General features: G+C 52.3%; 9 protein-coding genes across 9 annotated transcripts; 3 read left to right on the top strand and 6 right to left on the bottom strand.

Moving 5' to 3' along the window:
- Window positions 1-212: 212 nt before the first annotated feature.
- On the top strand, window positions 213-1,967 carry N7510_005429 (arylsulfatase; the record flags this gene model as incomplete). The annotated part of the gene is made up of 1 exon (XM_056977355.1): window positions 213-1,967. The coding sequence occupies one exon, from the start codon at window positions 213-215 to the stop codon at window positions 1,965-1,967; it is 1,755 nt and encodes a 584-aa protein (XP_056833387.1).
- Window positions 1,968-3,671: 1,704 nt separating this feature from the next.
- On the bottom strand, window positions 3,672-6,060 carry N7510_005430 (Zn(II)2Cys6 transcription factor; the record flags this gene model as incomplete). Its single annotated transcript, XM_056977356.1, has 3 exons — window positions 3,672-3,685; window positions 3,740-5,695; window positions 5,754-6,060. The coding sequence occupies 3 exons, from the start codon at window positions 6,058-6,060 to the stop codon at window positions 3,672-3,674; spliced, it is 2,277 nt and encodes a 758-aa protein (XP_056833388.1).
- Window positions 6,061-7,013: 953 nt separating this feature from the next.
- On the top strand, window positions 7,014-9,006 carry N7510_005431 (methylisocitrate lyase ICL2; the record flags this gene model as incomplete). Its single annotated transcript, XM_056977357.1, has 7 exons — window positions 7,014-7,055; window positions 7,103-7,328; window positions 7,387-7,675; window positions 7,728-8,140; window positions 8,188-8,611; window positions 8,685-8,938; window positions 8,999-9,006. 7 exons carry the CDS (start codon window positions 7,014-7,016, stop codon window positions 9,004-9,006), a joined length of 1,656 nt encoding a protein of 551 aa, XP_056833389.1.
- A 543-nt stretch (window positions 9,007-9,549) lies between these two features.
- Window positions 9,550-11,082, bottom strand: N7510_005432 (uncharacterized protein; the record flags this gene model as incomplete). Its single annotated transcript, XM_056977358.1, has 1 exon — window positions 9,550-11,082. One exon carries the CDS (start codon window positions 11,080-11,082, stop codon window positions 9,550-9,552), a length of 1,533 nt encoding a protein of 510 aa, XP_056833390.1.
- Window positions 11,083-11,837: 755 nt separating this feature from the next.
- On the bottom strand, window positions 11,838-12,442 carry N7510_005433 (uncharacterized protein; the record flags this gene model as incomplete). The annotated part of the gene is made up of 3 exons (XM_056977359.1): window positions 11,838-11,851; window positions 11,908-12,070; window positions 12,383-12,442. 3 exons carry the CDS (start codon window positions 12,440-12,442, stop codon window positions 11,838-11,840), a joined length of 237 nt encoding a protein of 78 aa, XP_056833391.1.
- A 673-nt stretch (window positions 12,443-13,115) lies between these two features.
- N7510_005434 (GPI anchored serine-threonine rich family protein) lies at window positions 13,116-13,747 on the top strand (the record flags this gene model as incomplete). Its single annotated transcript, XM_056977360.1, has 2 exons — window positions 13,116-13,347; window positions 13,404-13,747. The coding sequence occupies 2 exons, from the start codon at window positions 13,116-13,118 to the stop codon at window positions 13,745-13,747; spliced, it is 576 nt and encodes a 191-aa protein (XP_056833392.1).
- Window positions 13,748-14,936: 1,189 nt separating this feature from the next.
- Window positions 14,937-16,401, bottom strand: N7510_005435 (DUF3237 domain-containing protein; the record flags this gene model as incomplete). The annotated part of the gene is made up of 5 exons (XM_056977361.1): window positions 14,937-14,965; window positions 15,018-15,312; window positions 15,362-15,682; window positions 15,742-16,239; window positions 16,333-16,401. 5 exons carry the CDS (start codon window positions 16,399-16,401, stop codon window positions 14,937-14,939), a joined length of 1,212 nt encoding a protein of 403 aa, XP_056833393.1.
- A 1,184-nt stretch (window positions 16,402-17,585) lies between these two features.
- On the bottom strand, window positions 17,586-19,909 carry N7510_005436 (Rad21/Rec8 N terminal domain protein; the record flags this gene model as incomplete). The annotated part of the gene is made up of 5 exons (XM_056977362.1): window positions 17,586-18,794; window positions 18,842-19,316; window positions 19,372-19,506; window positions 19,566-19,815; window positions 19,891-19,909. 5 exons carry the CDS (start codon window positions 19,907-19,909, stop codon window positions 17,586-17,588), a joined length of 2,088 nt encoding a protein of 695 aa, XP_056833394.1.
- A 1,220-nt stretch (window positions 19,910-21,129) lies between these two features.
- On the bottom strand, window positions 21,130-24,004 carry argEF (bifunctional acetylglutamate kinase/N-acetyl-gamma-glutamyl-phosphate reductase; the record flags this gene model as incomplete). The annotated part of the gene is made up of 3 exons (XM_056977363.1): window positions 21,130-21,185; window positions 21,274-21,514; window positions 21,593-24,004. The coding sequence occupies 3 exons, from the start codon at window positions 24,002-24,004 to the stop codon at window positions 21,130-21,132; spliced, it is 2,709 nt and encodes a 902-aa protein (XP_056833395.1).
- Between the last annotated feature and the right edge of the window lie 364 nt (window positions 24,005-24,368).

Raw genomic sequence — 24,368 nt, forward strand, 5'->3', positions numbered from 1 at the left:
ACGCCGATATCAAGCCGATGCAGAAACTATCGATCCGCGGCCCGTTGAACGCGAGTGTCGCTAAAAAGCCCCACCCACCACCAAGGATCAACCTATGGCGAAGCACTGGAATCGATCTGATCAGTGTCTGATAATAGCTATCATGACTTAAAAGTGCTTCGTTCATCCGACAGTCTCAAACACCAAGCCGGGCTGCGTCACCCAAAACCGATATGGGTTCTTTCAAACCTCCTTCCAAGCCGAACTACTTAATCATTGTCGCAGACGACCTCGGATTTTCTGATGTCAGCTGCTATGGATCTGAAATCCAGACGCCGCACATCGACAGTCTCGCGGCCGCGGGCACTCGGTTTACAGATTTTCATTCGGCCGCCGCCTGTTCGCCCACACGCGCCATGCTCCTTACCGGCACTGATCATCATTTGACGGGCCTAGGCCAAATGGCCGAGTTTTTGATGGACAGTCCTATTCACCAAGGTAAACCTGGTCATGAGGGCTATCTAAACGAGCACGTGGCTACCTTGCCAGAAGTCTTGCGCGCCGATGGTGGCTATCATAGCATAATGGCGGGCAAGTGGCACCTTGGACTCAAACCCGAGCATTCGCCAGCCAATCGAGGGTTTGACCGCAGTTTTGCACTGTTGCCTCCAGCGGCAAACCACTACGCGTGGGAGCCGGAAATCCAGACTGGTGATTCATTGTGTCGTTTTGCGGAGGTGAATGTGAGCGCTGTTCACATGAAGGACGGCCAATATGTCAACAACAATACACTTCCGGCGGACTTCTACTCAAGCAACTACTATACGACCGAGCTATTACGCTACATTGATGAGCGGCCACGAGACCGACCATTCTTTGCTTTCCTACCCTTCTCTGCTCCACATTGGCCATTGCAAGCTCCACAGAAAAACATCGAGAAGTATCGCGGCATGTATGATGATGGTCCAGACGCACTCAGACTGCGTCGTATTGCCGCATTGCAACGTCTTGGGCTAGTTCCCGAGGGAGTGAACCCACACCCAGTACAGGCACCTGAGGTACCAGAATGGGAAGAGATGACACCCGAACAACGAAGCAAGTCCGCGCGTGCGATGGAGGCGTATGCGGGAATGGTGGATTGTATGGATGAGAACATTGGCCGTGTAATCGTTTATCTACATGAAAATGATTTGTATGAGAACACGGAGATCATCTTCTTGTCCGACAACGGCGCGGAAGGATACAGCTATGAGGCACATCCGCTAATGGGTCCAAAGGTGCTGGACTATATTGAGCGATATTACAACAATGCCCTGGATAATATCGGCAACAAGGACAGTTTTGCTTGGTATGGTGGTCGTTGGGCTCAAGCGGCAACTGCGCCCAGCAGGCTATACAAGAAATTCAGCACAGAAGGAGGTATCCGCGTGCCATTCATTTTGAAGCCATCCATGGACATGAGCTATTGGCAGCCCATCTGCCACGACTTTTGCACAGTCATGGATGTCATGCCAACCATGCTAGAGCAGGCAGGGATTGCAAAGCCCATTGATATGTTTGGAGGAAGGAGGATTGAAAAAATAATGGGCACGAGCTGGGTACCATTCCTCACAAAGAAAACCCCAACACCCCACCCAGAGGACTATGTGGCGGGATGGGAGCTGTTCGGACAGGCAGCATTGCGGAAAGGCGCGTGGAAGCTCAATTTTGTTAACAGGCCATTTGGACCAGAAGAGTGGCAGCTCTACAATGTGGTTGAGGATCCCGGTGAGGTGCACGATTTGAAGGAAGAGCGAACTGACAAGTTGGAGGAACTCATGGCGCATTGGCACGACTATGCTCGCGAGACTGGGGTGGTAGGTCTCAAACCGGAGTTTGCCAGCCTGATGGCCCAGCTCCCAGACGAGATGGAGAATCCTGTTAATTGGATGAAGTTTGAGACCAGTCGGAGCGTTATGACTAGCATTGCAAAGGGTTATAAGCCATGATATGATCTATATTTGCGATGGATGTTTATGCTTTTACATTGGGTGCGGCAAATTTACTGAGCAATGTGCCTGATCGATGCGGCGTTGAGAGTTTGAAGGAGAGTATGGTGTGAGCAGGGAATGAATGGAAGAGAGTATAAAAGGGACTGTAGGATCGAATCGAATGAAAGAGCAAGAGTCCCGCCATTGCAATCTGGCGCCTTCTAAGCTCTTCCAATTCTTCTAAAGCCCGTAAACAAAGGTAAGCGAGGCGGTTACACCTCAGGCGACCATGCAGGGCCAACCATGTCAAACAAACATGTCCAAGTACAAGCTAGAAGTACATAAGAGTTTCTTCTATGTGGACTATTCGAATATCTAAATACCGCACTGGTTCAGTTTCGTAGACCATTATTTCGTCTACCCGCCCTTCGCCGCGCGCACCGCTTCAAATTGATGTATAGTGGCATTGACCCGAGAAGTTTATCAATTACCGATCGCCATGGAATGGCATGGCAGCAGTGTTAAAGGATCGCGGCCCCTACCTTTAAATGGGTATTCCACTTGAAACTGGTTCGATGGCACGTAAATCGATGGAGCACGTCTATAGCCTAAATGCCATGCTCCAAACAACCAGTGGTCGAACATGCCCCATCCAGGTCGATGAATTGAATAGACACATTCAATACGGCACGCACGGCGAGAGCAACTACACTAAATATTAGTCTAGAGAGCTAGAAGGGGTACTATCCTCAATGTATCCCACAGCTGGATGAGTGCCGAGACAAGACGGCATTTACTGCTCGCTTCGGGATTGATCGCTGACGGCAGATATAGATCTCGAGTGTTGACAGGACCACGTGGGAGCAGGTAGTTGTACCTAGTCGATCGGGACTAAGGAATGGTTGGATGGGAGTCGTCGTGTACACGGGCCCAGGGATGTCGGTTGTGAAGGAATGAGCAATTTCAATTCCTTGAGTCAGGCAGAGTAGGTTATTCTCGTGGGTTGAAGCGGTTTTGGGCTGTGTTGCTCAGCGGCTCGGTCGGAACTGGACCTGTATATACGGGTGCAGCGGGCTCCGGGCTTGGGGCATTGGGCATGCGTGTGTCATTATTGATTGTATTGGGATGGCTCTGGCATTGGCGATCGCTTTGGTAATAGAAAATTGGTAAGGTAATTGGCGAAATGTTTGGTAAAGGATCAAGGCACAAGATCAGTGAGATCAGTGGAACGCTGGGAGACATTAGTACCTACATCATACACAGTTCTTGCAATGTCAAAAATGGTCACAGTCAGATAAAGGAAGAGAAAAAGAGAATAACAGGGTCCGCCCTCCAGGTGATAGCCCGGAGGAGGAGAAAGATGACAAGGGAAAGATAGTCATCATCAAGAAATCAAGAAATCAAGAATGAAGTCTCGAAACGCCTTGCTGGCTGGCGGGGTCTGTTGAAATTACACAGACGCCAACACACCATTTGAAACAAAAACAAAATGGAGGCTGAAGAATGGACTTGGGGAAGAAAAGGGAGAGCGGTGGTAAAAACAAGAACACATGAACATGAACATAAACATAAACAACGCGAAAGGAAGAAATGATCAAGAAAGACGGATGAACTCAAGCTGTCGTAAATCGTAAATATTAGTAGAGAGCGCCAGAACATAAAAGTCCCGTCGATGCTCCAAACTGCTTCAGGGAAGCCGTAACGGATAATCAGAAGGCTGCGCTAGCCGACGAATACTATTTTGCAAAGTTAGTTGGGTCTTACTACCAAAGAAGAGACAGACGCCTTACCCTCCCAGCCCCACTCTGCCATAATATTAACCCAATGCAATCTCCCTCGAACCGTTCGCTCGAACTCGATGTTCACCAATGGCGCAATCGCCGTACCTCGACGAGATGTCTCCGCCCTGGCTGACGGGGTCAAGAACCTCGCCTCAACGGGTCTCTTTCGAGGAGTAGTCGGGTTATTGTATAAGCCGCCGAATCGACGGGGCCCATTATCAAAGCCCCGCGAAGCTTCTTTGCCATGGTTCCTATCGGCGTTTGAGAAGGAACCAGCCCGGTTATCTTTGCCCGCATTTTGCTGCTGCTGCTGCTGCTGCTGATGCTTTTCGGCCTTGGTGGCATCACGTCGCTTCCAGACTTCTTGCAAAACTTCCAGGCATCGATCCACGCCACCGAGCATGAGTCGGGACTGGATTGTCGTCCATCGGTCCAGCACCCAGTTGCGATCATCTTCCATGTCCACTTCACTGCCGGCGGCAAGAAGAGGGAACATTTGGATGATGGTTGTGCGCGAGGTATATGGGACTGTGGCCAGCAAGATCAGCACACGTTTGGCCAGTTCATCCGTGGGCTCCGATGGCATCTCGGGTACTGCCTGGTGCAGATACAGCAAGGTCGCCCAGCGGTAGGCATGCGCCAGCTGGACACTGTGCTGGACCTCGGAAGTGGGGTCCTCGGGTGGTTCAAACCAGCGAGGGGGCTCCCACTGCTCGAGGAGAGATTTAAGTTCCATTGCCTGCGCAACGAGAGAAACGGTGTTGGATGAACTCTTGCGCACGCGCTGAATGAGCTCTGCGACGCGGCTCATCAGCGGGTACAGCGTTGCAGCGCAGCCCATTAACGGGTCAATCTCGTGCACGGCGTCGCTGGGAAGGTGGAAGATGGAGAGATCGAAATCCGGAGTCCCGCAGTCATCCATGGAAGTCAGTCGTGCAATTACATCCATGTATGACCACGTATTGTACAGGAAACGAACTCGGTCCAGCTCGTCGCCACGCGCATTGCTCCGTAGCCCTTCGTTCAGCACCCGGGAGACCAGCGCCTTCGCGCCGCGCAGATGCTGGATGCAGGTGCGGGTGTGTTGATCCCACGTATCTGCAAATGCTAGTGCCAGGCTAGTAGCTAGAGCAGCATCCGCTCGCATATCTTGGATCTGCTGCATCAGACTGGTGATGCTCTGCCGCATGTGTGCCACACCTTGGACTCGAAGGGACGGGTTTTCCTTGGAGGAGTGAAAGGCAGTGAGGGCGAAGATGGCATGATACAGGGCTGGGGTATCTTTGGCAAGAGGCCAGACCAACGTGCGCCATGGGTTCTCCGTGATCCCATCTTTGACAGAAAGGATACCGCAGGTAAGCTTGTCATAGCGGAGAATCATCATCTCCTGACTGCTTGGGGACAGGGACGGCCCGGTAGGAATACCGAGCAGATCAAACGGCAGGGTTCCCTGCTCAGAAAGAGAAAAGTTCCATGGGCCGACATCGGGGTCCGACTGCCGGATAATATCCTCGATGTCCTCATTTTCATCTTCCAATAGCTCAGAGAAGGTGAGGTCTGGAAGCTCATCAGGAAATTCGGTTGGCCCAAAAGGCACCTGGCCCAAGGCACCATACCCCGACAGCGACTGGTGAAAGGGCTCAAGAAAGGAAAGAAAGTTGGCCGGGTGAGACTCGGCAGGCAGGGTCACATTTGGAACCACGCCTGCTCTTGTTGACGACGAGTTATCAGGAAACTCATCCAGAGAGTTGCTCTCCGTGGAGAGAAAGCTCTTGATACTGATTGGGGAATTCTGCAGGGGCGATTCCGGGGGTGAAGCATTCCATATATTAGCGTGAGCACGAACCGGCGACGCCGACTGGTCCGGGGTAGGAGGCGTCGGGATATTTTTCTTAAGAGATGGCGCCGACTTGGTCAGCACCGAGGGAGCCGTGGTGGTGGACGCAGCGGTCAAGGGAGCCGATGCTGTTGTGGAAGGTCAGACAAACTAATCCGGAGGGGTCATGGGATCACCATGACTTACCCTTTTTGGACTTGGCCGACACAGGGGCCAAGTTGGTCTCCTCGAAGGGCCTCCATTTGAAGTCCTTCTTATAGCCACCGCAGGGCACTTTGCGTCGCTCGCACTGTTGACAGGACGGCTTGGACTCGTCGCACTTCAGTCGCTTTGCCTTGCAGGTGCTACAGCCATTCCGGCTCTTGGTTTGCTTGGGCCGCTGGATCGTGGCGGGGGCGACCGTAGAGCGAGACACCGGTTTTCGGACAGAGGCCGACAGCGTCTTGGGCGAGTCTAGGATGGTGGACGGCGACGGGATTTTGATGTAGTCCATACCAAGAGGATCGAGCCCATTCAGAAAGCCCGGAGGCAGGAAGGAAAATGATGGTGGGAAGGGGAAGGGAAGAAAGAAGAAGACAAAGAAGGGAAAAGATAAGGTGGGCGAATGACGATGCCACACATTCCCGTCGTGGGCGAGACGAGATAAGCCCTGCGGGGGCTAGGGTGAGGGGAGTGAACGCTATTATGATCGGGCCTAGGGGTGGCAGATATTTGGTTCTTGATCGATTACTTGGTTACTGATCCCTCGCTTGGTGCCGGTGGGGAGCTCGACCAAGTCTGACATAATTATGTATCCTCCAGTGTTTGGTGTTTGCCACATCTAGATTCTATAACTTGGTCATGACCCGATATCCGCCCCGTTCGTATCGGCGGTGGATCCCCTCTCCGCATTCTGCATGGGTGCAGAGTCTAGAACGGCCAGGGTCAGCACTGGACCATTTGTTTGCCTTCCTCAAAGAAGACAAGGCCGAAGTATAGGAATGGCCCTTCCACCACTGGTAGCCCAGTATTAATTATAGCAGTTTCTTCTTCCCTCGTCTCCACCACCCATCATCCATGGATAGTGGCTTCGATCCTCAGACCCTTCAGAGCTTGCTTCCCTATGCAGTAAAAACAATCTAATAACATGCGATCGATAAAGGATGATGAAATTGTAGATGGCCGATTCGGATGCCCAGATATTTTCCTAGCAGTAATGGTGCACCCATCCACTGTCTGTTACTCATCCAGCGATTTTCGGCGCATTCTCCTAGTCGCGGGGAACCCCAGCGCGGGCCGAGGACAAAAACCACTTCGCCTTCTTCCTTTCTCTCTCCTTCCCTTTCTCCCTTTCTGTTTCACACACATTCTCTAGTTCTCCGGAGTGAACACAATGCTTCGCTCCATCCCCCGTCGCCTCCCTCGACGCCCTCTCCTCACCACTCTCGCAGTATCGCGCCCCTTCACATGCGGCTATCCTCGGATGTCTTCCCCCGTCCAACCGCCCGTGTCCACCGCCCTCCCCCTCAGACGCCTACCAGCTGCTCTCGACGCAGCAGAAAGCCGGTGCCGCCGAGGACGCGCTGTATGAGCAGCAGGTGCGCGATGTCCAGACATGGTGGCAAACTCCGCGGTACGAGGGCATCAAGCGACCATACTCGGCCGCGGACGTCGTGAGCAAGCGTGGCTCGCTGCAGCAGACCTACCCGAGCTCGCTGATGGCGCGGAAGCTGTTCAATCTGCTCAATGAGCGTGCTGCGGCCGGCCAGCCTGTGCATACCAGTATGTTCATCTAGTGCGGTCCATAATTCGCCTAGGTACTTACCATATGCCAATAAAGTGGGCGCCATTGATCCCGTACAGATGACGCAACAGGCTGCGAACCAGGAAGTCCTGTATATTTCTGGTTGGGCCTGTTCCTCGCTCTTGACAACCACCAACGAAGTGTCAGCCGATTTCGGTGACTACCCTTACAACACAGTCCCGAACCAGGTGCAGCGCCTGTTCAAGGCGCAGCAGATGCACGATCGGAAACAGTGGGATGCCCGCCGAAAATTGACTGCCGAGCAGCGCCAGTCTACGGATTATGTGGATTACATGCGGCCGATTATCGCAGATGGTGATACCGGGTATGTCCTCCCCGAGGAGCAAGCGCGCGGAGATTAATTGTTTTGGGAACAGGCATGGAGGCTTATCCGCAGTCCTCAAACTCGCCAAGCTGTTCGCAGAGAACGGTGCCGCGGCGGTGCATTTCGAGGATCAATTGCATGGCGGGAAGAAGTGTGGACATCTTGCTGGTAAGGTACTCGTCCCGATGGGCGAGCATATCAACCGGCTGGTGGCTGCGCGGTTCCAGTGGGATATGATGGGTTGCGAAACGCTGGTGATTGCCCGCACAGACTCTGAGAGCGGGAGGCTGATCAGCAGCGCGATTGACGTGCGCGACCATGAGTTCATCCTCGGTGTGACCGAGGAGGTGGAGCCTCTGGCCGAGACGCTGCAGGCGATGGAGCGGGAAGGCGCTTCTCCGAATGAAATTGATGCATTTGAGCTTGACTGGGTGAAGAGACACAAGCTGGTTACTTTTGACGAGGGTATGTATTTTATCTCTTTCTTCCAGGCCTTTCCTAACAGTGTCTAGCTGTCGACGCCCACCTTGAAGCTGAAGGTGCCTCTCAGTCCTCGCGGGAGGCCTACAAGGCACAGGTGCAGAAGAACCCCGATCTATCCTTCTCCCGCCGCCGCTCCCTAGCAAGTGATTACACCAAAACTCCCGTGATTTGGTCCTGCGACAGCCCCCGCACTCGTGAGGGATTCTACCACTACCGCGCCGGCTTCCCCGCCGCCACAAAGCGCGCCAAGGAGTTTGCGCCCTACGCAGACCTATTATGGGTGGAAACCGGCGACCCCGATGTCGCCAAAGCCGGGACCCTCGCCGACGAGGTGCGCGCCTCGTACCCGGGCAAGAAGCTAGTCTACAACCTCAGCCCGTCATTCAACTGGATGGGCCAAGGATTCGACGAGGCATCACTGAAGTCCTTTATCTGGGACCTGGCGAAGCATGGGTAAGTGTCTCCCAAAGGGCACACATACCTACCTACCGAATCACAACCCTCGGTTACTAACTGATAGCTACAGCTTCGTCCTGCAATTGATTTCCCTAGCGGGTCTACACAGTAACGCAACCATCACCACGGAACTCTCGCGCGCATTTAAAGACGAGGGCATGCTCGCCTACGTGCGTCTGATCCAGGCGCGCGAAAAGGAGCTCGGCGTTGATGTCCTCACGCACCAGAAGTGGAGTGGTGCGCCGTATATTGATGGGATTCTTGGTGCAATCCAAAGTGGGAGCAGTAGCAGTAAGAGTATGGGGGAGGGAAATACAGAGAAAGGTAAGTTTCCTCCGGGGGTAATTCAGTATACAGCATGCTGATTTGTTGTTCTATTTGCAGGGTTTTAAATTACGGAGTTGTGTATGATTGAATTGATGGACATGATCCAATTTGAGCCTGCCGATAGAGAGTACAAAATACCAAGTTCTTTTTTTAAAATTCATCATCCTACTAGATTTAACATAGTTCGTTTCATCTGTAGTCATGTTCGGATGCCTTGTAAGAAACGAAGCTAGGCTTTTAGTAGACTATACCCCGCTTGGCCAAATCACTCCAACACCAGACATATCATACCAGACAGTATGCCTACAAATGAGCTAACAGAAGAAACGCTTACGAGAACATTCGTATTGGATGAGTTGCACGCAGATTACACACTGATTCCCAGTGAGACTCCTGTGTCGCGACAATCTCAAAACTACCATTAAATCCATTCCCATGAGTAGTCTTCGAACTGTGCATCTCAAACATTCTTTGAAACCAGACCGCCGCTCCACTGGGATTGTCGTAGCTGAATCTGGAGCAGCCCGTGCCAATCACTTTACAATTCTGTTGGAGGTTGTGTGCGAATAGTCTTCCTTCGCTCCGTATTCTTAATCTCATGTCTGCTGCTACACCCCAAGAGCTTCGAATACAAGGCCATTGCACTTTCTCAGAAAGTCCATGACCTCTGTTTCACTGTGCCACGCATCATTATATGCGGCACTTAAGCACATCTGTCCACGGAAGGTACCGAGAAAAAGGCCCAAGCCTGTCCCAAGCTCCTCTCCCGTAACCCAAGGCTCATCCAGCTCAAACAGGCCATGGGTCGGGGATATAATGTTATCAATCACTCCCATGCTAGAAATTGAGACGGAGGGTGCCTGGTTCGGGGAAGGAATTGGTGGAACACCTGGGCTGTCGGGATAAGGTGGAGTTGAATGCTTCAAGTATGACGGGATGAAAGCGACATGTTCTGGGTCATTCCGTATTCCCAGATAATATTCTTTGACTATCTCAACCACCCGGGCAAATTCGGAAGCTGTGTCATCTACTGCTTGACTCCTCACGGCAGCAGCGGCGGGGACTGTCAAATCGATGGCAAGACTCGGACCAGAACCAGAGTGATATACAGAGACCGCATGTTGTGACGTGTCGTATGGTGCTTTGCATTGTAGGCGCTCATTGATCAAACAGTAGCTGATATATCGAACCATGCGCTCCTCAGCATATCTTTCTTGGACGTCGCGAAGAACTAGCGCAATTGCAGCATGATATACATGCGTCACACTAGCGCCAATGCTCCTGCAAGCGATGAGCAGTCTTTGAGTCTGCTGAGAATCCAGAGTTAACGAGACTCGCTGGTGGCGCCCAGGAACTAGTTGCTCGGATTGAACAGGTATTGTCGCAATTTGAATGCCTTGACGAAGAGAGGCATTTTTCTCCAAGATCTGTTTCAATCGCGCTTCTTGTTCCGACGTCAGGCTAGCTGGCAGGGAAGCTGCTACTCGAAACGGGGGACTGAGATTTATCCACTCATCGCCAAAGGCGGGTATATGGAAGGCGGTTGCGTCATCAAAAGCAATACCTGCAAATTTGAACAAGTTGTTAAGCAAATGAAGCGACCCAATTCCATCGATGATATCATGGTGTGATCGGAGAACAATATCAGCAGAGAATGTGATGTTGGCTGATGAAGTAGCATTTTGTTTTATGAGAAACAAAGTCGGTAGCTTAGGCACAGGCGGATCTGAATTGCACCATTCCTGGCATGATTGGCTGGTGGAAACGATTTGGAAAGTTTCTTTCAGCCAGGCAGAGGCAAGAACATTCCCTGGGTCGGCAAACATCTCATAGACCTTCTTACATCTCTTTCCCTCGCGATTGTACTCGACCCATGATGCAATGGTAGGGTGGTCGTATCGAAGTCGCAGCCATGCTTTCTGCAATGCATTCGTAACATGCAGCTCAAGATTTTCGATTGAAGATTGAGTTTTCTTAACAGAAAAAGAGACGTGGGCTGTCATAGCAAAAAAGGTCCTGCCAGTTCCTTGGAACCTCCTTGCCAACGTGGTATAAGATTGTTCGATTTCATCAATATCCCGTTCCCACCTTCCAGGCTTGACCTGCTCCCAAATAAAAGCTTGATAAGGCGATGACTCCATAGTTCAGGTTTGTCACTCAATGTATGGTACTTGGCAAATGGTTGAAAACTGTGAGACTCAAGAGATCTGTCCTGAGTTTATATGTTCGATATTCAATAAGAACGCAAAGTCCAGGCGGCTTACGGGCCGATATTCCGCGTTTATACTCCACTAGCGTTGACCCATTATTACAATGGCTTGGCATCGATGCAAGTATGAGCCGAAGTATAGCCGAGACGGAACGAACAGCCACTTGACCTAAATCTTGTCACGCGACGCTTGATTGTCTATGTTACGAAAGGCTGCAATGCCGGGGGTGTTGCCAATTAAGGCATGACGAAGAGAGACAGCAGCGATAAGCGGGTACGGGGCTGGCCAAATATCATGAGAAGCACTTGGCCATGGTATCAAAACGAGCGTGTGTCTGGCTAGATATTGGGGATATAGAGTATTTAGACCTGTCAGTCGATTCTCAAGCATGAAGAGAAAAGAAAAAAAGGAACATAGCTTCCGCTCTGTTCTCCCCGAAACCCTTCCCCCTCAGCCATACCCCAGTCTGGACCCCCGGTCAAAGAATCGCTCTCACGATATACCGGAACCTCAAATGGCCAATTTGCTATGCGATAGGTCCCACCCCCGCTATTCTATACGGGTGCTAGAAATGGAGTCTCTCCGGAACGCAGGGACTCCACGTCAAGGAGTAGAGAGGCCCGCGACAATGATTGTTGATTTAAAACTGATCAGCAGCCATCACTCCCGTGGTGAATGATGAAATGTTAAATTGAAACAGCTAGAAGGTCTCATATGATGGGTGTCATTGTGATGAGGAACGCAAGATGCACTTACAGCACTGCGGAATGCTCTCGTGTCCCATGATACTCTCTCCACGATCTTTTCTTGCCTGCACACCAGCCTTGCCCATCGGCTGGATTGTATAATTCACAGCGCAGTCGGTCGGAAGGCTCTTGCAGACCCCGGTCCAGGACTTGTAGACATCTTCGTAGAGCTCCTGCGACACCTTAGTAGTCATCGTGCAAATGGCCCGCCTATTGCGTGTGTTGGTGATTACCTGAGCCTCGTTTTTGTGTCCGCTGCACTCACTTCTTGGACTCCTGTTTATGGCCCACGGCTTGGGCCAGTGATAAGAAAGTGCCATTTGTGGAAGGGGGAACTGTTGTCACCAAGCTTTTGAGGTTATGGAACGCCTCGAAGGCCGAAGGTCGCTCGGAGGCGGTGTCGCCATAGAGCAAGCCTACGGCCACAAAGCCCGTGTTGAAATTGGTGAACACACCAATTTTAGGATCATTCTCTATAGCGTTACCACCTTGTTAAGGAAGACCGTCCTCAATTGAATAAATGCCGCCGCCGTGCCGGTAGCCATTATGAGAAGTCGATTGGGTCTAAGCTTAGAAAGTGGATTGCGTGGATTGATGAGCCGTCAAAGATGGTGGCCTTTTTTTTGTGCTGGGCTCAGCTTTGGTCGAATTCCGTTGATTGAAGAGGATTCTCCTTTCCTTTGTCCTTTTCACCAAGTCTTCTGACCCATCCTACGACCCCTGTCTTTGGAAATCAAGCAGCCTCTATCACTGCGGTAGCTAGCCCGTCACATTCATAATAATTCAGCTTCAGCAGGAGGGGTTTGCATACTCTGGAGGGATAGGCATATTAGATCGGGCTGTAATACATGTGGCCCTATATTTTGGGGGGCCGTAATACTCGGGACCTAATGCAGTAGAGCCGATTTATGCCCTATAGGAAGGCTTTCGACAGGTCCTCCTCCAAAATAGCCCCACTAAACAACCAACGTACATGCAGCGGCCCCTGATCCCCGGGGGCTGTTTTTCTTCAAAAGAGGGCGAAAGGGTTGAGCCGTATCTTTCCCGCTGCGGGTTGACATCATATCCAGGCCCCAACTTCCATTTTGGAGAGACTTTTCAAGGTGTTCTAAATACCGACGACTGCCCTCCTAAGTTCTATTATCTAGCAACAATCGAAACATCTTTGGTACACTTTGAAGCCTCTACACCGCCAATATACAAAGCATACTGTTCAACATGCGGTTTGATTACTACGCTACCGCCCTTTTCGGGATATTTGGCACAGCCCTTTCCCTTAACCCCAATTTTGATCTGATCAGCAAGCCGACCAAGGGAGAAACCATTCAGGCCGGCAGCGTGTATACCATCGAGTGGGAAAAATCAACGGAAAACTACTTAGGCTCCATCAATATTTTGCTACAAAACAGCGAGAGCAACTATGCCGCAGGATACGTGGAAGTTATTAGCCGTAAGTAGTTTTGGATCATTTTTACTATTGTATCCACAACTAAGCCGTCTCCATAGCCAATACTCAAAGCGGTGCGGGCAAATACAGGTGGAATGTTAGCAGCAGTCTTCCGACCAGCGACAAGTATTACATCAAGATTGGCTCTATCGACGATGCTTCTATTTTCAATCAGTCCCCGCTGTTTAAGATTAAGGGCTCTAACCACTCGGCACACGCATCTACGATCACCGCGAGCCCTACCACAACGATGACCACAAGCTCCGCAAGAAGTTCCCCTACGGGTTCTAATAATACAAGCTCGATCTCGACATCTACCGGTGCCGGCAGTGCGGCGACCCCAATTGTCGCTGGTACATTAGCTTATGTCGGTGCCGCAGCTATTGGCATGCTCGCTTTTTAAGCGAGAAATCGAATTAGTTGGCTCTAGAGGAGAGATAGAGTTTTCCCAGTGACCTGGTAGAATGCATACAAGTACGAGCAAGAGGAGCTTTCGCGACCTTTTTTGGCTTCCGATACCCTTTGAATGATCACTGTTTCTGCCCTTTATTATAATGAAAGTAGAAAACAGATTCGCCCATGTACGCTCATGAATTATCTCCAGGGCCACAGCGAAAGGCAGAAGCAGGATCTCTGGGGAATATGAAAAAGCGTGTTCTGATGTAATTAGCAAATGGTCAAATATCATTATCTTGACTGTTACCGAGGTGAGGTAATGAAACTTATACATCCTGTTCACATTGCCTTGGGGGTAAGATATTGTGTTGCGATGTGACTTTTATGATTGTGAAATTATCATGTTCCGAGGGAAACAAATATGGCCATGTCGGCCTGTTATATATAACCCAGAGGGTAACTTGTATAGATATAGTATAGAAAATATCCGAAATAGTGCATTACGTCGAGAAAGCTTTACTTACATCCTTTCTATTCCTAGTGTAATGTTATATGTAACTGTGTTATATTAACTATGGAGTCGTTACTGCCAGGGCGATAATATAAAGAAAGACTCCCTGGGTAGGGATTGTACATTAACATGTCGGCAACTTCGTTCTTGCAAGCAGAGATATAGACGGTATACTTCACCCATACAGCAGCAATATCTCACTAAGCGTCCAATGGCCAATAGAACCAGCAAATATATCTCCGCTAGGAGGTCAATTTGAGACAAGCAGACAGAAAGGAAACCAGAGAAACAAGCGAATAATAGATAACCACCTACACCCATCCCACCTTATCCATCCATCGAGAATAAAGATCAAAGCCGACATGAAGAGAGTTACAGCTGAAAGAAATCCGATCCGAATCCCGATTTTCCCACTTTCGTCCATACGAAAATAAAAAAATAAAAAAAACCTGCTATCCGTCAAAGATAGTTGACAATTCCCTAAACCTAGACCCCCATCCCGAAGATACCGCGGAACAAAACTGAAAGAAGGAGGTGGTAGGTCGTCATAAGATAAGGCTGCGCCCGCGTATCGACTACTGGAGTTGCAAAGAAAACACCGTTTTCCCCATCAAAACAAAAAGAAACTGAAACCATGGGTACGAAACTCGCTTAAGAACGGACAAATTTGGTTGGTTGGAGGAACTTAGTTGACTCGGAACGAATCGAAGATGACTGCCACATGTCAGAATTATAACTGATAATCAAAGACACAGGGCAAACTTACGTTCCTGGCCTCGGCGGCAGCCGCTGCCTATCCACATCAAGGTGTTTAGGAATGTGTATCGCTCGTCACCAGTCTCCATTGACAGGTTGATGCGGTATTTGTAGGTGCTAGGATTGACACCATCCGCCATCCCAGGGTCGTTGACCTTCTCCAAAACATCCTTGGCGCCGGTCAGCCAGCCTTCTGTCCGCACGATGATGAACGCAGGCGGCTCATCTGCGGTCTGAAGCATGTAGCTTGCGCGAAGGTTGGTAGTCGCGTCTTTCGTCACGACCTGAGTATCCTGGCCACCGGGCTATACGGGGAGTCAGAATCTGATATGACGAAGGCGACGAAAGACTTACCAGAACGATTCCCTTGCCCCACCGGCCAGCCCACTGTCCACCCACAAACGAAACCCAATCCCGATGACCCCAGATGCTCTGACCGACCGTAACCTTGGGGTTCAACTTGATGCTCATGCGGAAGTCCAGCTCCAGCGATGGCGCCGGAATCTGCAGTGATCGCGCGACATCGCCTTCCGGGAACGTATGAAGCAGATTGTTGGCCGGGATCGAGTCCTTCATCACACTAAGATAGGTGGGGCATTCCAGCAAGTGCTGACGCTGGCGGCTGGTGTTCTTGGCGCGGACCTGCTGACAGTAGATGCATTGCACGGACAGACACTGGCGAAGCGGTTAGATGGGTTTATTTATGTCGCGAAGGGGTTTCGCGAAAGCCGTACCTTGTCTTCTTCCTTGGCGCGGAACTCGACAAAAGCCGCGTGCACGTCGTCCAGCGGCGGCGCAGGCAAGCTCGAGGTCGAGGTCTTCGGCTTGGGCTTGGGTGTCGGACGCGACGGCTGCGCAGAAGACGGCGCGGACCCCGGGGGTCCCGGCGGCGGGCCGGGAGTCTGCATTGGGGGGCGATTCTGCATGCTCTGCAGCGGGGTCTGCATCGGGGTCGCGTGCGGGTTCACCCCGTTGGCCATCATGGGTCCATTGGGCGTTGGGATCGGACCAGGACCGGGAGGACCAGCACCTGGCGTGGCCGTTGGACCGCTCGGCGTGCCTGGGTATCCATTGGCAGGGCCGATGCCGTTCGGAGCGGACTGCGCGGGCTGAGATGGCTGGGGCGCGTTGGGGTGGCCTCGAAGGCCGGGGCATTCGAGGAGGTGCTGCTTCTGTCGCGAGGTGTTCTTTGCGCGGATCTGCTGGCAGTAGATACACTGGACGGAGAGACACTACATACGGTATGTCAGTGACGATGGTGTGTTTGGGTTTGGTTGAGCAGCATAATAGTGGGCTGAAATATTACGAAATACGCAGTCACGCACCTTATCATCTTCCTTGGCGCGGAACTCGACAAACGCGGCGTGCACCTCCTGGTCGACGGTACGACCCATAGTGGCGACCGGAAGAGAGGGCTCGAGAGACAGATGGAGGTCCCGGGGATTCACGATGGCGACAGCGCGATGGCCGGGGTTTGACTGGGGGAGGGAGGGAGAAAAAAGTTGTCAGGGACGGAAGAAGCGGAGGGGGAAGGAAGGGAAGAGAGGAAAGAAATGGAAAGACCAAGACGAGAATACGCGGCGGTCTGCTCAGTACAGGTCACGCGTAAGTTTGAGCATGGTACATACACCATCACGATACAATAACCAGTCCATCGTACATAGTCGAGTATATTATTATTCTCTTGTCTCTTTCTCTTTTTGTGGTTTCCATTTTCCTCTTCGTCGATTACTGGTTTTCCTTCCCAACACCCTATGGTTGTTGCTGTCCTCCCTTCTCACCCCAGCTCTCAGGCCCCCAACATGAACCGCCCGGCGAACCCTTGGCGGCCAATAGAGACAGCAGCGGGCGCGCAGGCTGCAAGACCGGGCTGCAACAACGGACGGCTCAAAGGACCGACTCGCGTGTCGGAGCGGACTTGGATGAACGATGATGTCCCTTAATTTTGGCAGTTAGTCTTCTCATCCGAGGGAATACTTCGGGCCTGGTGCCATCCCTGACCGTGACGGGAGACGGACGGACAAGGCTGCCTCGACCCAGTCGCCAAAGCGCATTTGGCACCAATCGAGCAGTCGAGCATTGATACTATCGCATCGAGATCGCATGGTTTGCTGGTGAGTATATACAATTACCATTACCCTGATACTGTTTGGGGTCATTCGGCATACCGTACTGGGTACGCGATACTGTTTCTTCTCATCCGTACACGTTCCTGGTAAGATTGAGAACAGTAACGGCGAACTATAAAAATAGTAAACAATACTGAGAACATCATCCTCCATGGGGAAAAAATTAAGAATAATCATGGCTTGCGCAAATACAGGTCCTTTCCATCCTCTCCTTGGTGAACTTGAAAAATAATACCACCCCGAGGTACAATCCCAGCCATCAAACGCGAAAAAAACCACAACCCGTAAAAACGGCCATTCTCGCAACGCCTCTCCATTGACAATGCAATTGCATACCGCGAGAGAAGAGAAGAAGAAAAAGATCCGAATACCGACACTCCTGCGAAAATGCTCACTACGCTGAGAAAGTGCCGATAAATAATAGCTCACTGACACCCATCCGTCTGCACCTAACCGTCTCGCCACCCCGTATAACACCACGCCTCCACTCGGAAACCGGCCAGCCGCAGATAAATCTCACCATACCGGTAGCGCGTCCCGATACTGGCGCTACTCTCATCATCGTAGGGATCTTGGGAGAGAGCCAGAGCGCCCTTCGTGGCGAGCGTGAGCGCGTTCATCAATCCCTGCGTGGCCACGGCGCGCGAGGTCTTCACCGGAGGCAGGATGGTCGAGAATGCGATCTGGCTAGGCTTTTCACCACTGCCTCTCCAATTCGGTCCGACTTGGGATTCCACTTTGCTCTTGATGAAATCGAGGAAGTTTAGACTCTCCCGGTCGAGAGTGGATTGGACGCGCAGAACCTCGGACTGATGCCGGGCTGAGATCATACTGAGACTCTCACGGTCGGCTGCAAGTTCGCTTTCGAGATACTGCGTGATATCTAGGTCATCTACTTCATAGCCCGGGGGCGAAAGGTTGCTCAGGAGTTCGCGTCCATCGAGATAGCTCCGTCCGGCGAGTGGGCTTGCACTCATGAGACGACTCCGAGGTCGTGATGTTCGACTTTCGCCATATCCTCGCGAGGACAGCTCGCTACCCAGTCCTCGACCGCGTTGGGAACTCTGCACTGAAGCTGTGATGTTCCATGGCATCTGTGAGGAGTGGTCGTCATCGAGGCTCCCCGGTCCCTGGCGTCCCGTTTCCACATCCCGCATCGACTGCTCTGTGTCAGGGCGGCTATCATCGTGGACACACATTCGACGAGGCATCGACCCCAACTCGTCTCCGTCAGGGCTATGGGCGCGCTTCCTTCCGTTCTGTCGGAAGGCCACACACACGATGTCGTACAGCTCATCGCCCGAGTAACACTTCAGCGGGTGGGATTCATGGCTCACGCCCAATCCCACCCCAACCGACCCGATGCCCTTGCCGAACACCCAGAACGCGGCGTTTTTCTTGGCCAGCGTTGGGATCTTGTTGAGCTGCTTCTGCTTCCATGCCCGGGCCATATTGAAACCATATTGCTCGTTCCACCGCGCCAGATCGGCGTTGCGGATGGTTGTGTTGTTGTCAGCAGCGATATGTTTGGTTTCCCGTCGAGCCTGTCGGGCTCGTGTCTCTTGGGCTTCAAGTTGTCCGTTGTTTTCAATGGGGTTCTGATTGTCGAGCTCCATCCAATCAGCCTCTTTTTCAATTCCCTCAATTTTGTTCTCAGACTGCAACGATGTGAGTACAAGCACTTTCCCTCGGATGTGGAACATACCTGGAGCTTGTGCCCATCCTCATGCCCTGCTTCTGTACGGACATTTTCCTCCAGTTCAAAGATAGACCTGCTCCTCCGCGGTGACAGTCGCGACGGGCTAAGCTCCACGATATTCCCATCCTCGTCGAACTCAAAGTCGGGCTGAAGGAGGATTCCTTGTTCCTCGTCTCCTACGTGAGAACCATGCATTTTGCCGCCTACACTTCGCTTTTGAATGGGACTGTTAATATCGCTCTGGACGCTCATCATACCAATATCTCTTAGGACATCGTCCGACGCAAGTTCAATCTGGATGCTCTCGGTCTCAGAGGAGAGCATCTGGCTGGCCATGGGTGACTTCGACAACCAACCAGTAGACTTCTGGCTGAAGCTCTCCTCCACCATCTTGTCAAACACTGAGAAGTCAATGTCCAGACCCGGAAGGCCCGTCTCGGGTAGGAAAGCTGGGTCATGTGGAACGATAAGCTGGCCTGGTCTGACACCAGAGATTAGTAGATTAACTATCCAGTACAGAAACACACTACACTCACTTAGCCTTGCCAGCACTAGGATCCAGTCCGCTACCGGGAATCGACCGGACCAACGACTCCATCCGATCATGCATCCCCTGCACCTCGAGCAAGGTAAACCCGCATTGCTGATTGTAGACTCTTGAGACACCGTACCTAACAAACAGCTTGTCAGCGCGCAAAAACAGCTTGGTCTCTCGACATGGATGACACACAGCAGACTTCCTTGAAGGCGCAACGCCATCGGCGCCTCGGGGTTGATAATGACTCTGCATGCCTGGGGAACGTTGACGTCGAGGATCGCCTTTCGGTTCACTCGTCGGGTGATCGACCTGGAGCCGAGGGTTGCCACGAGCCTGTGTTTGCAAGGCATGGTCAGCTTCTCGCGGGAATACGGTCGATGTGGACTGAGAGACTCGGGTACTTGCCAAATGGTCGCAACGCCATGCTCAGGCGAGGTGAGGACTGTACTCGGACTGTCAGTATGACATGGTATACGCCAGTTCTAATTTCCACGTGGGAACTACAAGGCATACTTACTTTCGTGACTGTAGAACATCGTGGCTGCAATGCTCAGATAGAGCCTGCAGCCCGCAGCCCGTCCTTCAGAACAAAGATGGCCGTGTATCTGAGACGAGACGTCTCCCACGCGTTTCAATCTCAAGGACCTGCCCTGAAGTAGGTTTAGTATCGTCTGCTATCTTGGGTCTCGGGGATGAGGAAGTCCATGGAAGAGAGAAGGCTTGGTTGAAGGAGACGCGAGAGTATGGCCGTGGTGACGAGTACGGGAAAGTAAATTAAGGCTGGAAGGATAAGGATGGCTCGAGTGCCCGTGTAATTTGCGTAATTGGAAATAGAAAGGTGGTGGCAGAAAGTGAGTGACAGATTGGGTCGGGAAGAAGAAGAGAGAGAATGAGGAAGGAAGGCAGTAGAAGCAAGCTTGAAAGTCTTTCTCGATCTACGAACACACACAACCTCTGCAGATACACAGATCCCTACCTAACATACACACACTACAGCCTTGGGCAGTCTGGTCATCTCTCCGGGCCAAATAATTCTGGATGGATTGGATTGGCCATGGCTCTTGAAGAATCAGGACATGCTGTGTATCAGACTGGCGACCATGCTCCTTGGGATTTGACTGGTAGGAACGTTTCGAGAATGTATCAAGTTGGCTCAGCTACAGCAGGTCCAGCTACTCATTCACATCTCCAAGGGGCAATGGGATGAAGAAGTTAGTTGAGATGCAGCTCGAAAAAAGAATATAGTATATCTCAGCTTGTCAAACTTCACTACATATCACCTTCCATCAGGTATCTAAATCTCCAAATCCAGAAGGGTAGAAATAAAAAATTGAGATATATGTATTTATTGATATTTATATGACCTCATCCACCCCGATCAAGGAACCGAAAACCACTTGAGAAATCCAAAAAGCTGCTTTTTCAACAGACACCTCGGCCCTCAAACCCCACCGAGAGACGAATCTAAGCAAAAATAGAAACAAAACGAAAAAAAGAACCAGGCACCAACGAACAACATCGGACCAAAATGACAATTCAAAATACACGAACATGGACATCAACAATAACGAAAACATCTTCCTCTTTCACCAACTGCCAATCAACAACCACGACAACGACAGACCCCGACAGACCCCGATCCCATGGCGACCTGGTAGGATGCATTGCAATGCACGCGAAGGGGGGTATGACAGACAGACAGACGGGACATGCGAGCACTATTCTATTTTTACTCTTTCTCTTTCCTTGTCAGTTCTTATTCTAGAGGAATGCCCTCGTACTCCGAGTATCCAAGGGCGAGGTTCATGTTTTCTACATTGAAGAATCGTCAGTATAAACACTCTCTTTCTCTTTCTCATAGAAAAGAAGAAGAGAAGAAAAGATGGACGGGTAAACTCACGCAGACACTGAGTCGCAGCACCCTTCAACAAATTGTCAATAGTAGCGCAAACGACAACACGCTTGCCGCTCGAGTGCACAGCAAAACCACCGATCTCGACACCGTGACGACCAGCGATGTTCTTAACCAGGGGTGCCTCGCCGACGATCTTGACAAGCTTCTCGCCGGCGTAGCGGTCTTGGTACAGGTTGCGGATGTCGCGGGAGGTCATTTCTTCCTTGAGGGGGATGCTGATTGTGTGCTAGACGAAACGAAAAAGAGTCAGCTTGATTGGGGTCTGGAGTTGAGAGTGAGGGTAGTGAGAAGAGAAGAAACATACGTGGATACCCTGGAACCAGACGGCGACGTGTGGGATAAAGGCAATGCTGGTACCGAGCTGAGCGCTGATTTCCCGCTCGTGGATGTGGTCCGTCAGGCTGTAGGGAATTAGGTTGTTGGTGAGGTTGTTGACGTCGTTCTTTGGGCTAGGCTTCGTGCCGGCGCCCGAGTAGCCGGAGACACCGAAGGTGGTTGGCTGGCCTGCGAGGTACGGGACGAGAGGCGCGATGCCCAGCTGAGCGGCGGTGGCATAGCAGCCCGGGTTGGCGATGCGGGTAGCCTTGGCGATGTCGGAGCGGCTGACCAGCTCCGGGAGACCGTAGGTCCAGTTCGGGTCGAAACGATAGTCTGCGCTGAGGTCGACGATCACGTTGCCTTTCTCGGCGCCCTGGTTGACGGCGTCGACGAAGGGCTTGCAGATGCCGTTCGGCAGGGCCATCACCCAGCAGTCGATGTCGCCGTTGGCGGACATCTTGCGGACATCGTCCGGGCTCAGGTTCTCATAGATAATCTCCCGCTTGTCATAGCCCTGGAGCTTCTTACCGGCCAGCTCGCGAGATGACACATGGCGCAGGTCCATGTTGGGGTGTGCGTTGAGCAGGTTGATCAGGGCCTGCCCGGTGTAGCCGCGGGCACCGATCAGAGCAACCTTGGCGGGCTGAGTGTTCGACGCGTTCTTCTCGCCCAGAGGGGGGTTGGGGTTGGTGGTGGCATAGGTGCGGCGAGCATTCACAGCAACGGCAGGACGCTTCGAGCGAGTAGCCCGGAGAGCATTGCTAGTCGTGGAGAAGGCGCGTCTCTGCTCAGCCGAGGCACCGCTGGCGCCAAAACCCGTCGAGACATTGTTTAGAGCAGCCTGGGCCGCGCGGTGGAGGCGCGACTCGAGGTTGATATCTCCAAACATCTGGCGGCCATGCTTGTTGAATTCCTGGACAAGCTGCTTGACCTCCTCGCCGCTTTCGACGCCATACCAGAACAGAACCTCGCCGTCACGGCTGAGACTGCCGTCGGCCTTGTCAAAGAACCAGGTCAGGTTCTCGTCGTCCTCCTTGACGGTCCACGCCAACTTGGGGAAGTCCTTCTTGATACTGGCGAAGACATTGTCGGCCACGTTTGTCAGCCAGCCGGACTTGGTGATAGCGAAGGTCGCCAGATGGGCCATCAAGGCACCCTGCTGCGGGGGAAGTACAACGGCAAGAGCTTCCATCGGCTCATCGGAGTAGATCTTGAACTCGTGCTGCTGCAGACCATCAACGTAGCGGTCAACCACGGCGCGGGCATCCAGACCCTCGCGGTCACGAACCAGTACATCCTTCAGGGTTTGCAGGTCCTCAAAGTCGGAGAGCGAACTCTTGACCTGAATCTTGTTACCCCGACGAATCAGAGTGCCAGCACCAGAGTCGGTGAACAGTTCCTTCTGAAGGTCGGCAGGGTGGATGATGGCAACGCTGGATGAGCGAGGCAGGTCGGCCAGCAGGTCCTGCATCTCCTTGATCTTCAAGCGAGTGCCGTGACGCACCCACCACTGGCTCATGAGGTGGTCGTACTCCTCGTCGAGATTGATGGCAGAGATCTTCTCACCGGTATCACCGTTGAACAGACCGCCCTTCTCGGCCAGGTACACAATCTTCAGCGGCTGCAGAGAGCGAGCGAGCTCACCGGCAGCCACGTCCGCATTGACATTGAGCACCTGGCCATCAGGGGTCTCCGCCATGGAAGTGAGAATAGGCAAGCAACCCGCGGCAATAGCAGATTCAATGGGAGTCTTATCAACCCCATTGATCTTACCGACCAGATTGTACTTGGGCTTGTCGAGGTAATCGGCAGAGAAAACGCCCGCAGTGATGGGACGAGCACGCACGCCCATCCGCTCCAACTCCTCCACGAGCTTCATATTCTCTTCGAGAAACAGCTTCCGCGCCAGCGCCAATGTCTTACCATCAGTGACCCGGATCCCATCCTCGAATTGGGGCTCCACGCCCGCAGCCTCTAGCATGCGGTTCAGCTGGGGCCCGGCACCGTGCACGACGATGGGGTAGAGGCCAACATGGTTGAGGAAAGCCAGAGCAGACGACAGAGTCTCGAGGTGCTCGGTAATAATGGCACCGCCGACCTTGATCACGGCGAATTGCTGGGAGGAGACGGAGGTGAAGTGGGACAGGTACTGCTGGACCTCACGCTTGGAGCCGATGTTGCTGAGCAGCTGGACGACAGTGCTGCGGGTGGAGGTGAGGTGAGGGTCGGTGGCACGCGAGTAGCCCCGGCGCTGCTGAGGAGAGACAGCGGTGGTGGTCTTCCGCGCATGGCGAGCGGGCGAACGGACGGTGTGCGGTGCGGAGAGCGATCGGAGGGGCTTGGAGGAAGCTCTCCGCACGGCGGTGCGAAGGGAGAGCATGGTGGCACCAGCCTGCATGCGGCAGCTGAAAAGGACAAGGGGAGAGCTGAGGGATTTATTATTGTTGTTGTGTTGGGTGGAAAGGAACAAGTAGTTGGGGGGAGCGAAAAGGTTAGTCACCCAAGAGATTTTCGATTATCGGCCGGCCGTCGGAGTGATAACGGCTGGTTCGGGAGGCGGTGAACCTCGTCCGGGTACAGAGTAATCGTGAGTTTGGGGGACAGTCACACGGTCTATATATTGCTGAGCAAACTATGAGGACTTATTTATACGAATGATGGCCGGTCGACTGTGGATTTTGCAGCCGCTGCCCTATTCGCGCTGGACATTCGGGAACCCAAGCGAGACCCTCCTAGCCCACTCTGACCCCGATGCTCGGAGA

This window comes from Penicillium lagena (genome assembly GCF_028827675.1).
Source record: "Penicillium lagena strain IBT 129212 chromosome Unknown utg000003l_segment0_segment0, whole genome shotgun sequence".
Lineage (NCBI taxonomy): Eukaryota > Fungi > Ascomycota > Eurotiomycetes > Eurotiales > Aspergillaceae > Penicillium > Penicillium lagena.